This window comes from Ammodytes marinus (genome assembly GCF_949987685.1).
Source record: "Ammodytes marinus genome assembly, chromosome: 13".
Classification (NCBI taxonomy): Eukaryota; Metazoa; Chordata; class Actinopteri; order Uranoscopiformes; family Ammodytidae; genus Ammodytes; species Ammodytes marinus.
Window position 1 is genome coordinate 4096761 of NC_137217.1, and position 15772 is coordinate 4112532.

The 15772-nt window shown below is 43.0% G+C and overlaps 1 protein-coding gene across 2 annotated transcripts in view; it reads left to right on the plus strand.

The window, feature by feature from the left end:
* grik2 (glutamate receptor, ionotropic, kainate 2) overlaps nucleotides 1–2187 on the plus strand; it is a gene marked incomplete at both ends in the record, with an annotated part of 229510 nt that extends 227323 nt beyond the window's left edge. Inside the window, one exon of one of the 2 annotated variants that reach the window (XM_080039407.1) lies at nucleotides 1913–2187. In XM_080039407.1, coding sequence (XP_079895533.1) covers nucleotides 1913–2187 — 275 coding nt within the window. The remainder of the gene's footprint in view (nucleotides 1–1912) is intronic. The other variant, XM_080039408.1, reaches the window with a different exon arrangement.
* Between the last annotated feature and the right edge of the window lie 13585 nt (nucleotides 2188–15772).

Genomic DNA, 15772 nt, shown 5'->3' on the forward strand with positions numbered 1-15772 from the left:
ATATTACTGTGATGTCACAGTAAAAGACATCACAGTAATATTTACAAAGAAAGTTTTTTTTTACACCTTCATATTCAAACCGGTGAAGTAGGCCTTTAACTAGTCGGGTGCTATACAGTGGGATTTTTGGGCATGATGTCCAGATGTTTAGCTACAGTATACATAATAGTGTGTGGGTAAAGCTGTCCTGGGCAATATTAGTTAAGGTACAAAGTGAGCCTAAAAACAAAACAAGTATATTAGCTTATATTTTTAAAGTTTTTCTGTGTTGAGATTTCTCTTCAGTGTACTCAACACTAGAATAGATAGATAGATAGATAGATAGATAGATAGATAGATAGATAGATAGATAGATAGATAGATAGATAGATAGATAGATAGATAGATAGATAGATAGATAGACCACATTATATAAACAATTCATTTTTCTACATTAAATTCGAACATCTTTGGAGGGCAAAACCACATCACAGCTGTTGTGGCAGTGTACATGTTCACATTAATATGATTTTAAGTTACATTTAGAACCTCAGTCTCAGCCTGCTCTGCTTGCTGCCATGCTGATGTCCTGTCGCCGCTACCCTGTTAGTTCGTATTTATGTCTTGAAAAGTGCTTAATAGAAAGACTTCGCTATATGGAGTCATATAACAATGTAAAGAATCCAATCCATGCCTACATTAAATGGCTTGATGTCACATAAAGAACAGTATATCAATCTACCGCCAAAAACTAAAACAAGTGGGAATTTAGTTAAACGTACAAAGTTGTACCTATTCAGCATTAACTGAGTATTTGGTATCCATGGTTGAATCCCTGGGCAGTGGGCCCTGGTGAATACAGACGTTGAGGCTCTACTTATGCACAGTGTTGCTTTGAGCTAAATGCTAGCGTAGGCATACACTAACAACACTAACATGCTGATGTAAAGCACATAATCATTGATAGCATATTCAACATCTTAGTTTATCAATTTACATTTTCTTATTAGCACTAAACATAAAGTTAAACTGAGGCTTACAGGATTGTTCTTGCATGTATTTGGACATGAAACAAAGTATTGGAAAAATACAAAATACCTGATGATGGCAATTGATTGAAAGTAAAGGATCACCAACTTGTCCGTACAAATTGCCTAGGAAGCACAGATAAAGATATCAAGTCCCATGGCAATATTTTCAATAGTTGTTGTGATATTTCAGTCTGGATGAATTGCAAGACTGGTATACCGCCATCATGGCTAAAAAAGTCAATGAATGTAATCTGGGGATTAGCAGAAGTGCCCAACATTGGACCAATCTAAAATCGAACCTATTTTCTCATGGGGTTGTATAAGAAATGTGTCCCCCGCTCCCTGAGACTGTGGAAAATGCATTATAGGGGTAACATTGGCTATCACTTACTAATGTAGAAATAGAAAAGCAACTGTGTTCAATATCTCTGAATAGCCTTTTACAACACAAATGACAATCAATCAATGATCATGTACAGTTAAATAGTACATATTCAGTGTGGATCTTTGAAACATCTTGCAATGTATCCTTTATACATAACAAGCCCCTGCATGTGCAGCAGCAACAGTCACCAATACACCACTGATGTATTCTGACACTACATGCGGAGAAATGCCACACCCTTTCCACTTCACTACACAGCCTATGGACCTTCACATCCCACTTTTTCCCCCTGTTCCCATATCCAGCTTTCCCCTCCATACCCAGCCTGCTACAATGTGTACATTTCACCATCCTCCCCCTGTGGCAGTAGCATTGTAGTTGGAGGAGGCTAGCCAGTTAGGGAGAAGTTATTTTTGTGCATAACATTTTAGTACAAGGGGAAACACAGCCAGCTCTGAAACCTATTCTGTTCTCTTCTGTTTTTTTTCCTTCTTCTTGTATTTGCCCCTTTTTGCAGCGGTCCTTCTGCAGCGCGATGGTGGACGAGTTGCGGGTTTCCCTCACGTGCCAGCGCCGGCTCAAACACAAGCCCCAGCCGCCCGCCATGGTGAAGACAGAGGAGGTGATCAACATGCACACCTTCAACGACCGCCGGCTGCCAGGCAAGGAGACCATGGCCTAGAGTGGGATTCTCAATCACTTTATCACCACCACGCTCACCCTCCTCCTCTCTCCTGCAGTGAGGAGGCGTGCTGCAGAGACACTGGGGCAAAGGGTATGGGCAAATGGTAAAAGGAGGGGGGGTTTGTTGGGGGATATTTAGAACGTAGAGCTGAGAGAGACGCTTGGGAGTATTATATTGACCAAATGTCATTCTTGTTTCTTTATAAATATAGCTATGGGATATGAGATTCAACACAATATTTCCTGTGGAAATAAAAAACTTGAGCCTGATGGTTGGGTGAAAATTTCAGCAAAGTTACCTCATCAACTCTTCTTACCACCACCATGGCAAGATTACGGCGAAATTTACAGGTACCAGGATTTTTCAGAAACCCAGGAGAGGGAGAGAGAGCGATAAAGAGAGATAGATAGATAGTCTCAAAATCAATTTAAAGTGGGACAGAATTGTCCCCTAAAAGAAAAAAAAATGGAATTGGACCTACCTGTATATCGTTGCTAGTTGCTGCTCAGCTAGTCTTACACTGCACAGCTCAAAACAGGCTGGTGGAGCAGCATCAAGAGCATCTACAAGAGATTATATATCGATTATATACTATAAATGCTAACTGGGGGGGAGTAGATTGAAAAAGTTTGTAAAAGGAGGGTTTATTTTCAAAAAAGGTGTGAATAGAATGGCCTGCAATGACTCTCAACTCAATTCAAACCCAAAGCCGTCAAAGATCATGGTGACCTTTGGACCGCTCCCCAAAATGTATAGAGAGGCATTGCTTAGTTTACGTCGAAAATGGATATTCTTTATCATCCATCAGGCAATAAGTGATACCATTCAGTTGTGTTTAAGTACTAACACTTTTAATGTAGGCGGGGGAGGGATTTTTAGAGGCAGATCATTTGGGGAAATACACGCAGAGAATGCAGGAGTAACGGCAATTTAGTAAACTGTTGATGTCCATGTATCAGCCGGTTATAGTCACTTAAAGAGGATTTTTTCTATTGAGGCACACACCCTTAGTAAAGACAATGTTGGATAGCGTGCGTGGGCACAGCTCACCGGGTCTAAAATTCACAGCAGTCACAAAACACACTCAACAAAATCTATTTATTCAAAAGTATTTATTGTTTTATTTATGAAACTCCTTATTTATCGCTATACGGACTGGAATTTCACTACTGCCGTAAACTACACCTAACTTCACATCAAAACTCTTTATGGGTTTTGCTGAGTGTCAAGTCTCTCCAGTTTCATTTTGTACTCCTGTGGCTTTTTCCTTTTTTTCTTTTTCTCTGGCAGCAAAGCTCCACATTTACTTTTGCAAATGCAATTTCTATGAAAAAGTGTTTTTTGTACGAAGAAGTCAAACATTTTGTAATGATTTTTATCAACACAAAAACACAACTCGAGGGGAATGTCATCCATGGCAGGTTGGGTATTACTCCAGGCTGAAAGATGAGGAGGTTTTTTTCCTAGACACTAGACGCAGCTGACGCACGCACACACACACACACACACACACACACACACACCCCCAAGAGTGCAGGGTGCACCCATTGTCCATGGAGCAGATTCACACCTATCAGTACTAGTAGTGCTACTATTAGTACAGAGCATTCTGGGAAAGCATCAGTGAGATAATGTTGTTTTGAAGAAAAGAAAAAAAAAACTATTTTTATCATGTAAAGGAATCATATTAAAGAAAGATATTTTTACTTCACATGAAAGAAGAACTAATAATAAAACTGGTTAGAGCAAATATATAGTGTACACCACACACACAGGAAGACTGCTGATGATGCAAATCATTTTACACCCCCGATAACTGATAGGCTGCTAGAATCCAGTGCTGAGTGTGTAAATGGTTTTGAAAAGGAAAAAGATTTATTGAAAAAAAAATCTAATAATGAACACTTAACTAATTTTGAACTTGTTGTTAAATCAAAATGGAGTGCACACAGTTTACCCTTTGAAGTCGATGCACAAGTTTAAGAAAAAATAAAAAAGGTATTCACATCCTTCACCTCCTTCTGCCTCTTTATTGAATGTTAGTGCATGACTGAAACATGGCAAACACCAGCATTTAATGTTTTCTGTTGTAGAATGTGTGTTAATGTTAACGTGTAAATGGGAACAGGTCTCCCTTGCAAAAGAGTCTTCGGACTCAATGGGATATACCTGTATAAATAAAGGTTAAAAAAAAGAACGCTATCAGAAGAGTTGTATGTACACCAAAGAAGAGGACTATTAGGTGTAAACATGACCTTACTAATAATAAGGTCCAGAATGGTCTTGGCCTTTACTGCCAGTGTGTGATCAAATGGGGCCAATATGAGCAATCAACCTCAAGCCCCACGGGCCCCTTCTTGTTTTGATTGTCAGGATGCCGGCTAATTGATTAACCCAGTTGCCCAACAAATGGGCCCCAATTGTGAGTCTTTTAGAATTCTTAGCAACTAACATGGGTATGTGTCCATGTGGGCCCTTAAAGGTCTCATATTATACACTTTTCTGTCAATATTATATGGTCTTAGAGGTCCCTAATACGTTTTTCTTTAGTTGTTTGCTGAAAAAAACGTTCAGATCATTTATTGTAGTATACCTCTATACGCTGATGTTCAGCTAATCTCACAATGGCCTATTTTTGAAACCGTGCTGCAGCTCCCCTCGTTTTATATACCATCTATGAGCACCCCCCGCCCCTGTCCGGAAGCGAAGCCATTGGCCTCGCCCCGTCTTTGCCGTGCCTGTTACCACGGTTAGGTTTAACCGTGAGAAGAACCATGTCTAGTGCTAGTAACGCAGGAGCTCAGCCGCACTTTGAACAGTTTGACATGACCGATTCTTGTGTACATGAAAGACTATGTTCATACAGATGCACTGACAGCCACAAGCTAATGGAAACGACATGTTCACAATAAAAATGCAGCAAAAGATGGAGGCTACTGCGAAGCTACTTGGGGGCTAACGGTTAAAAATATCACTAAAATCAGTGAAAAAATTAGTTCCAAAGTTTGACTTCTACACTATTACCTTCCAATGCTTTGTCTTGCTAAAAACGAGGCATTGCCAGACTGCTGTGGGGAATATGAATAGGTTATTGTGAGCAAAAGCTGGATGCTTGTCCCAAAGCTAATATCTATACACCAGTTAGGCAAAAATACCAATAAAAAAATTTATTTTAGTTTCACCGTTAGAAAAAAAGCACAAGTAGCTTCCTATCTGTTGTGTTATTAAAAACGAGGCATAGACTGCTGTGGTTAAGATAAATTAGTGGATTATGAGCAAAAGCATTCTGTGTTGGTGTATGCAACATTCAGCATGCTTTGCTGTACTACAGGCATCTTGTCGCTTAGCGGAGAAAACAAGATGGAGGTGAAGTATTTTGCATAATATGGGAGCTTTAAACTGTCTCTCTAACACACACACACACACACACACACACACACACACACACACACAAATCTGTCTAGAAGCATCAGTAAAGTGATGGTGAACACTGGTGTACCAAATACTAATCTGGTAAGATTTAATACATTTTCTAAAATGCTGTAAAATATAAAAGTGTTTTCCATTACGGTTGAAAGCATTGGTTGCGTTCCGAATCGCATACTTTCTACTATATAGTATGTAGAAAAAAGATTTAGGATGTCCCGATTCTTGTGGCCAGATTTAGGATGGTTAGAAGTACCCGGATGTCCTACTTCATGCGGCCAAGATTGTTAGTGTTGAAAACTGCATCCTATTTGGGCGATTCTGACCCACAATCCAGTGCGCACGTGAAGTGACGTCACATCGACAAAGCCTCCATTTGAAAACAAACGGGGATGCGACGGATATAAAAGCAAGAGGCAAGCTCAAGGCGCAATGTTATGATGAAATAAGAGAGTAAAGTATGTCCCAATAGTATGCCTACTGCATCCTATCTAGATTATTTTTATCGTCGGATGTAGTATGTAGAATAGAAAAAAGAAAGAGTATGCGATTCGGAACGCAACCATTGTTTCAGTACTGCGAACTGGTTACATGTCTGTACAATTCACACAAACCTCCTCCCTCAGCAGATGCCGAACCACCTCAGAAGGTCACTGCATAGCCAGTCCCTGACCTCTGCAGCTATAGGTATAATGAGTCAGCACAATCAGATTAAAGCAGCCATCCTCCTTGGCCCTGAACCCCCTGAGGTAACACAGATCAGAGGAGAGGGAGCCGGTAATAACATTAAACACATTTGGATCTAGTTGTTTGCCCTGCTGGTCTGGTGATGGCTCTAACCTCATCTGCTTGACCTCAGAAGTTTGGCTTTGGTTAACTTCTGTGAGGACACGGAATCTTTCGGCTCCGTGAGAATGGTTAATGCTCTCACTCACTGCAAGTGTGGCACTTTCGCGCCGCGCCAGAAGAATTTGCGTCTATTCGCATTTGTACATTGACTTTGTATACAAAGTGACCGCCCCTTCCGCCCCAAACGCGTTTGGTGTGGACGCAGCATGAGACCCCAGTGCTCTGTGCTGCTCATTGTCTTGCCCTCTGGGATAGTGAGAGGTTCTCTCAGAGTGCTCACTGTGTTTAGAGTTCCAAGATAACTGTTGAGTTATTTGTCTATTCTTTCAGCTGATTGGCAGCGATGGTTTAGTTTGTTGTTAAGTGTGTTATATTAAAGGTAGCCTGTGTGGCCCTGTGTGTTTGTTTTCTCCCCTTCCCCATATTTGCATTAGCGATTACGTGGTTATTCCACCGGGGATAACTTTCAGAATCCCCTGGATCCGCACCTGTCATTACAACTTCATCTGTGTCTCGCAGCAAACTGATTCCTGGCATTAAGAGATTCATCAGCGCATATTCTTGCCACGTTCGTATAATTTCGTATAATTGTGTGTTCACATGCAACTGAAATGAATGACCTTTTCACAACTTTGATTGATTGATTATACTGTTAGATATTTTTAACCTCAAAATAAGATAAGATAATAAGATAAGATAATACTTCATTGTCCGTTTTTACGGAAATTTGACTTGCAGTACAAGCTCCAACAATTATACATGAAAACATGACACTACATTAGAAACATAAACAACAACAATGAATAATAAATATGATGGGGGGGTCCAGCCCTGTAAAAAAGTGGTCATACATAATGTGGGGTTAAAAGTCACTTATTTGCCTTCCTATGCTGATTCAGCAGTGAAATTGACAAGGGCACAAATGTTTATATTTTACTTTCCTGCACTCTGGAACCCTGTAGCGCCTCCCCGAGGGCAGGAGCTGGCACTCCCCGTGTAAGACATGGGCCAGGTCCAGACTGATCTTGTCAGCTAGTTTGACTGTGGGCCTGTTCTGTGTATGGAAGAATCTGCTCTCCACTGAGTGGCCCACCAGTTTGGAGCAGATTGATAGGAGCCGCATAATCCTGGCTTTGAGTTGCGCTGACAGGGCACCAAACCAGATGGAGCCTCCGTACTGTAGGATGGTTTCAATTGTTGCTTTGTAGAACAGAGACAGGACTTTGCTGCTAGCTCCAAATGACCTGAGCCTCCTTAAGAAGTTTATTCTTTGTTGCACCTTGCTCCAGATGTAGTCCAGATGCTGGGTCCAGGATAGGGCACTGTCCACGTACACTCCCAGGTATTTGAATGATGAGTTTTGTTTTATGGTTTGGTTATGAATTGTTATTGGTGTGGTGTCGCACTCTTTTGAGGTGCCAAAAATGATCTCCTCCGTTTTGAGTGGATTGAGAATGAGGCCATTATGGTTGCACCACTTCACCATGTCCTCCACCATTTCAAGATAAAGGTCAGCCCCCTCCCCCTCCTTCATCAGAGCTACCAGTGCGGTGTCATCGGAAAACTTGATGATGTGGTGGTTGGGTGCACTGGTAACACAGTCGTTGGTATACAGTGTGAAGAGCAGGGGAGAGCTAACACATCCTTGTGGGGCGCCGCAGCTGGTTGTGACCATGGGGGAGTAGGTGTTATTGACCCGGACCAGCTGTGGCCTGTTGGTAAGGAAGGAGCAGTACCAGTGGATGAGATGTGGATTTGTGCCCATCTGAATCATTTTGTAGAGCAGTATGTCCGGTTTTATTGTATTGAATGCAGAGGAGAAGTTGATGAACAGTACCCTGGCATACGGGTTTATCTTTGGAGCATCCAGATGTTTTGAGACCAGATGCATGAGAGTGGCAACAGCATCCTCAGTGCTGCGCTGTTGCCTGTATGCAAACTGGAAGGGGTCAAGTTTGTCCTGTACGGACTGAGAGAGCAGATGGGATAGGATTTTCTCCAATGACTTCATTAATACAGATGTTAGTGCCACAGGTCTGAAGTCATTGCACTCCTTGGGGCATGATTTCTTTGGGAGGGGGAGGATGTGTGATGTTTTCCAGGCCGTTGGGACAGTGTGTGTGTCTATGGACTGTTGGAAAATGTGTTGCCAAACCGGGACTAGCTCCTTACTGTAGGTTTTCAGGATAGAGGCACTGATGTTGTCTGGGCCAACAGCCTTCCGTGAATTAAGCTGACTAAAGATGTTAGCCACCTGACCCACTGTGATTATCACTCTATCCTCAGAGCCCACTGTGACTGACTCATGTGTCATGAGTCCACTGTCAAACCACCTTGTTCTCTGGTTTACGGCTTTTCAGTTTTGATGTATAGGTTGGTATGAGATGTACTACATTGTGGTCGGAGTTTGAAATAGGTGGTTTGCTCCTGGATTGGTGTGCATTGGTGAAATTAATGTAGCATTTCTCAAGTATGTTTTCCTTCCTTGTGTATTTAACAACCTGTTGAAATCCTGGCAGAGTTTTGTCCAGGTTGCAGTTGTTTAAATCACCTAGAACAATGGCAGGGGCATCTGAAAAGTGTTGTTGTTGATTATGAACACATTCTGCTATTGAAGCTGCGGCGCGATGTATATTGCCGCTTGGGGGGACATAAACAACAAATAGCAAAATTCAGCCAAACTCTCGGGGGAGATAAAAGGGTCTCAACCCAATGCCCAACAGTTCAAAGTCTCTGTTACATACAGTGGCTTGCAAAAGTATTCATACCCCTTGATATTTTCGACATTTAGTCACGTTATAACCACACAAGTACATTTATTTTATTGGGATTTCATGTGCTAGACCAACACACAGTGGTGCATCATTGTGAAGTGGAATGAAAACGAAATATGGTTTTAAAAAAAAATTAGAAATAAAAAACTGAAAAGCGTGGCGTGCAAAAGTATTCAGCCCCCCTGAGTCAATACGTTGTAGAACCACCTATCGCAGCAATAACAGCTGCAAGTCTATTGGGGGTATGTCTCCGCCAGCTTTGCCCATCTAGAGACTGATATGTTTGCCCATTCTTCTTTGCAAAATAGCTCAAGCTTTAGATTCAGCATCAGATTGGATGGAGAGCGTCTGTGAACAGCAATTTTCAAGTCTTTCCAGATATTCTCAATTGTATTGAGGTCTGGACTTTGACTGGGCCATTCTAACACATGACTATGCTTTGATTTGAACCATTCCATAGAAGATCTGGCTGTATGTTTAGGGTATTTAACCTTCTGGAAGGTGAACCTCCACCCAGTCTCAAGTCTTTTGCAGACTCTAACAGGTTTTTCTGCCCTGTATTTGGCTCAATCCTTCTTCCCATCAACTCTGACCAGCTTCCCTGTCCCTGCTGAAGAACAGGACCCCAAAAGCATGATGCTGCCACCACCATGTTTCACGGTGCGGATGGTGTGTTCAGGGTGATGTGCAGTGTTAGTTTTCTGCCACACATTGCACTTTGCGTTAAGGCCAAAAACTTAAATTTTGGTCTCATCTGACCAGAGCACCTTCCTCCAACACTTGCAACAAGCCATACGGGGTACACAGCATATTCAGATGAGACCAAACTTGAAGTTTTTGGCCTGAATGCAAAATGCAATGTGTGGCGGAAACTAATTAAGCAATAGCACATGAGAGGGAGTGCTATTGCTTTTATACAGTAGTTATACTAGTAAAATGTACTGTTAACAATAATAATTGACAATAGACAGTGGTTTGTTTGTTTATTTAATCATATAAATGAATTAAATTCCTTCCGCCAACGAAAATAGATCTCCACTGGGCGGACTGTTGCCAAGCAACATATAAACAAAACACCATACACATGAACTCCAACGGGAGTGAACAGAGTGAACACGGAAAGGTTAGCTCAACATTAGCTGCCGTTTTAAGGCCACATTTGAATTCATATCAGCTTAGTGTCGTGCACATTTATTTGGATATTGCCGTTAATCGTGCAACCCGAAAACAGGCTGTCAACAGACAGCCGTTTGTGTGGTGCCGGTGACAGTAATGCAGCCGTGTGTGATATGGAAGCTGACAGCCGTTTGTGTGGCGTCGGCAGTGACTCGGAAGCAGCGGTGAGTGACTCCGATGAAGCAGCTCCATCAGCCAGTACATTACTCCATCTTTTTCTGCTCTCCATGGAGGGTCTCCAATAGCTTTTAAGTGAGCTTTCAGACCTGCAAGACACACACATGTTTTAATTTAATGTTCTGCAACTTGTTAGAAATGACAAATCAGGCAGTCTCCGTATGTTTAATAGCATCTCACCTATGGCCACTGCCATAATCTCCCTCGCCTCCAGTCCCGCATCAGAAAGTGTTTGTATCGCCGTGGCTCTCAGGCTGTGGTTTGTATAAATGTGCGTCCCTGCCGCTTTACACATCCGTGGCAGCATCTGTGCCAGCTGGTTGACTCCCAGGGGCACGGAGGAATACCACACAGGGTCTGTTGTGGCAGAAGTGGCTGTTTCTCTCCTGGGCTGCATATATAGCGCTTTGGCACCGGGCGGAAGTTTGCTCATGTATTTCTCTAGAGAAGCTACCGGGCAGAGAGGATTTCCCCGCTCCTCATACATAGCGCCCCTCCTATTCTCTCTGTCCCTCTCCATTGGGTTTTTATGGTTCTTTGTTTCTTCGTTGAACGTCATTGTGAAATATTTTCCTCCGTTATCGTCTCCTTTTGCGTGCCCTCTTTTCCCCTGCGGCCGAAGTGTAATTGTATGTCGTACCATACTTTATTAAGCAGCCCTCTTGGGCAGTCGGGATTTAGCGCTGCGGAGCACCTTAATGTGCGCTGGTCTTGCTTAGACAGGGGTGGATGGTGGGTTGTTTTGTCTTTCCCTGCCCTCCTGATTTCTTTTACAACAAGACGTTGTTGGCAGAGATGTATGCTGGGTCTAGCATAATATTACAGGACCGGCTAATCGGCGGTTCGTTAAAGCGGCTACGAGTAACATTTAAATATCTTTTAAACAGCCTCATGTTTCCTCTGATAATCATAAATTACCTTTAACAGCAAACAAGACCATCAGTGCAAAGAAAGACGTTTTTAAATAGTTTTTATTACAGCTTTTGGTCTGGTCGCACACCCAGTCCGATTTTCGGTTCGCTCGTGCAGGCTCTATGGTCACATATCCGTATTGGTCGCAGATTTCAGTGTGGCGCAGCAACGTGAATTGAGAAGCCTATCCCTCCAGGTGAGGGAAGGGGAGCGGGAGCCTTGTTTGAGACAGTTATTTGTCGTCATAATGACTGATAACGGGGCTGAACCATCAAAGAAAAAATGCAATGAAGAAAAGCTAAAAGGGAGAGTGATATAGGCTACGGGAGGGACCAGGGCGTTGCCAAGCAACGTGTATACAATTTCACGAGAGCGAAACTAGACTGCGGTGTTTACTCCTAAAGAGCGGTTGGTACTAACACAAAGTTTGCTTTGCTTCACCATCATCAGATAACCATTATCTGAAATAGTCATTATTTACAACAACATAAACACATTACCTCATCGTGATCCATACTAACTGCCGTCTCTCGTTCATTCGCTTTCTGTGAGGACACGTAATCTTTCAGCTCCGTGAGAGAGAGAGTAGTTAGGTGACACTGCTGCAACAACTCATTGCAATCAGGTGTGTGTGGCAGTGACTGGCATTAGTTGATGCAGTGTCAAAACCACTCTCACGGAGCCGAAAAGAGTCCTCACACTTTCAACACACGGACATGCACTATATTGCTCCCTTCTCAGTTCACACTTGCGCGCCTGGCACGCGCTAGGAAACAGCTTTGCGACAGCGGGCGTCGTAAAAATACTACCGCTTTTGTCCAAAGGGGACGCCAACGTGCCATGTTACTCGTAGTGGCTTTAAGGTAGCGATTTAAGCCAGCCCGGAGCCCAAGGTAGCTGCTGATACTGTATCGCTCACCCTTGGCTGTCCGGATCGATCCGTAAAACTCCCTTAGTACTGTGTTTAGCTCCGTCTTCGCCATTGACTTTAAATCCATGGCGATATTTTTAAGAGAAAGCCATGTTTTCAAGCAGTTTAAAGCCCACCGCGTTTGCCTCACGGTGTTGGCTTCGTTTTTGCTCCTCTCCAACCTGTCAAGCTCAGACGCTGACATCGGGGCACATCTGGCGTCTTGCCCTGAGGTTAGCTGACTCTCCTCTTCATCTTCTGATGACAAATTGTACCTTAGGTCAAAAGTTATGTTCGGGAATATATCCATCTTTATACGGCGCAAAGCTGTTCTAGGTTTGGCCAAGGTAACAGTTTATGTCAGTTAAAGTAAGTTTGTTACAGCTGGAATGCGGAGTGATTTTGACAGTTGGTTTACAGTTTGGTGAACAGTCCATGAACAGTCAGAGTGATGTTGTTCGCTCATATCAGCACTCCTTCAGAACGCATAGAAGGTCTCTCGTCCAATCAAATCACTCACTCAGAACCACTGCTGTATAACACTGCACATCACCCTATACACACCATCCTCACCATGAAACATGGTGGTGGCAGCATCATGCTATAGGGATGCTATTCTTCAGCAGAGACAGGGAAGCTGTTTAGAGTTGATGGGAAGATGGATGGAGCCAAATACAGGACAGAAAAGAGACTGGCTGGCTGCTGAAGTGCACTGACGCACTTGTTGCTCTAGTCTGTTCTGGTAAATGAGGGGCGTTCAAGGACTGTCGGAAATTCGATTTTTATTTAAAAAAAAAAATTAGATTCGGGGCTAATCAAATTAGATCCAGGGCTTTAGCCCCGAATAAAACAGCCTAGCGACGCCACTGGGGCTGAATACTTTTGCACGCCACACTTTTCAGTTTTTTATTTATAAAAACAATTTAAAACCATGTTTCACTTCACAATTATGCGCCACTTTGTGTTAGTCTATCACATAAAATCCCAATAAAATACATGTACTTGTGTGGTTATAACGTGACTAAATGTCGAAAATATCAAGGGGTATGAATACTTTTGCAAGGCACTGTATGATGTGTTTGATTGTGTACTGGCGGCACCACCGTTCATTTATGTACACACAAATCCCTTTCCCGAGCTTTCACTCCTGTCCGACCGTATGAGTGAAAACCCACTGACGTCATACAGTGAGTCTGGAGAGTCTTTGTGCAGCCATGACTCGGTGAAGCAGAGAAGGGCAGCCTCGCAAAATTCAAAAGAGTACCTTGCATATGCCCATATCTCCTCGATTTTATTGGCGATAGAGCGCAGGTTGGCCAGGATCATGGCAGGTAGAGCTGGTCGGGATTTTCGCTGCCGAAGTCTCTTCCTTATTCCTCCCCGTCTCCCTCGCTTCCTCCTCCGATCTGTCAGATCTGTAAGCCGCCTCAGCTCCCCTTCTCTGGCAGCCAGCAGTCTCCCCGGCTTCTTTCTCCACCGCCTTGCTGATCAGATCCGTTCCCCCGGTATGCTAGCCAGCAGCCCTGGTGTGGCTCTTTCCGCAAGTCCAACTTTGTTGAGATCCAGGAGTGTGTTACGAGCGTATGTGAGCACAGGTTGGCTGTCACTGCTGTCACAGCGCCGTTCCTCCATTCTGACACTCCCGGCAGGTGGAAGCACAAGCAGACAAAGTCCGTATAAAAGTCCAATAAAACTAGTGATATACACCACTCTTAGTCCAGGAATGAACACCTACATATTCAGAAAGCAATGTTATCACTTAGTTCGGTGACAAACAAGCACAAACAATAAACAAATCAAATTGTTTGGAGCGAGCTGCGTGTCGCCAGCTGAGCAGCGCCATCACACGTCCGCCATCTATGATTCAAAATGTTTGAACCTTCCTGAGTTTCAATCCTCCTTTGAGAGCTACGATGTGTCCTTTGACTTCAAGAAGTGGGCCCTACCAAAGTCCACATGCAGCGATATACTCCTGCAGACACTGGAATGGTACAGGAATGGCACAGACACAGGAAGGTATTCCTCTCCTGCAGTATCTATGTCTCCGTGTCATATTCCTATTGCTCGCTAGAATCAGACTACATCACTGTTTCCAAAGCTTCATGCACTTCTTGAGTAAAGGCTCCCTCCATATTGCCAGGTAAGAAATAACTAGTTCCACAGGTTGCTTTTGTATATGTGTAAACAGCTCAACAATTCTTTATGTGTCTCTGACGGCTGCACCTTTGATGTGATTCAAGATGACCCATGTTTTAATGTATTTGAAGCGGTGCATGCTTGTTACACTCCAAAGTAACCTTTAGAGGGATTTTGAACTTCTGCAGTGCCACTTGAAAACCACCAGCCCTTTGCTCATGATGTGACACACACACACACACACACACACACACACACACTAGACCAGAAGAGAAGGCAGTGTGTGTTGTGCACCAGTGTGGCAATACCATCTGCAAGGAGCACTACCAGCTTGTTTGCAGCCCTGCCTCACCTGAACTGACTAAGTATTTGACAATGCCTAAAAATCAGTGTTGCTTATAATCATTGACATATCCTGGGCCTAATAATAAAATAAAATAAATTCAACAAAAGAAAAATTTGTTTGCATGTAGTATATTGAAAATAATTAAATGTTTCAGTTTTTTTTCATCTAAAAACACAATGCCATCATGACCAAAACCTGGCATTTAAAGGGTTAACATCTTAAAAATGCTTGAATATTTTATAGCAATTGTTAGGTCAGATGTAGGGGAAAAGAATAGTCTCAAAAAATGAATTTTACATAGTAACATTTGTTGGTATTGTTTTGTAAACAGAAGACTCAGGTCTAAGCTCCACTCAAGCTCCTCCCTGCTACTTCGCCAGGCCCAGAGCAGCAGCCTCTCCACTTCCTTGACTGGGGTTAGCTTTGGTTGGCTCAGTGGCTAACACACTGATATTGTGTGTCTAACTGGAAAGTTGTGTCCTCTCTTCCTCCACCGAACGTCAGTGCCTGCTCGCTTCGGATCGGAATTGGGGCAAAGTGTAGCAGAGTGCGTTTGGAAGCGCACCGAGCCCACCTCTTCAGCTTAGTCTCGGAGCGCTTGCTTGGTCTGCCCCCGAATGCGATTGCTGTATGCCTTTGCCTCTGTTAATAAAAGCATATAATTTGATTACTTGACTCCTGCCTCTTAATCTGGTTTAATGTTGCTCCCTTAAAGGGATAGTTTGGAATTTTGGACATAGGGCCTGATTCCCAAGTTAGCCTAAGTGTTCTTTATCATTGGAGACAGTTTTCAACACATTTCATTCAGTCCTTCTAGTTGCAGAGTTTGCTCGTGCTAGGCTAGCGCACATGATTGGGGTCTAATTAGCCTACTACTAAAACAGTCTTACCCACTCCACAGTACACCCGAGGCTTATCAATTATAACGCTAGATAACGCTATCGATGTAAATGTCTGTGTTGATAGAATAATGTTAGAAATAAAAC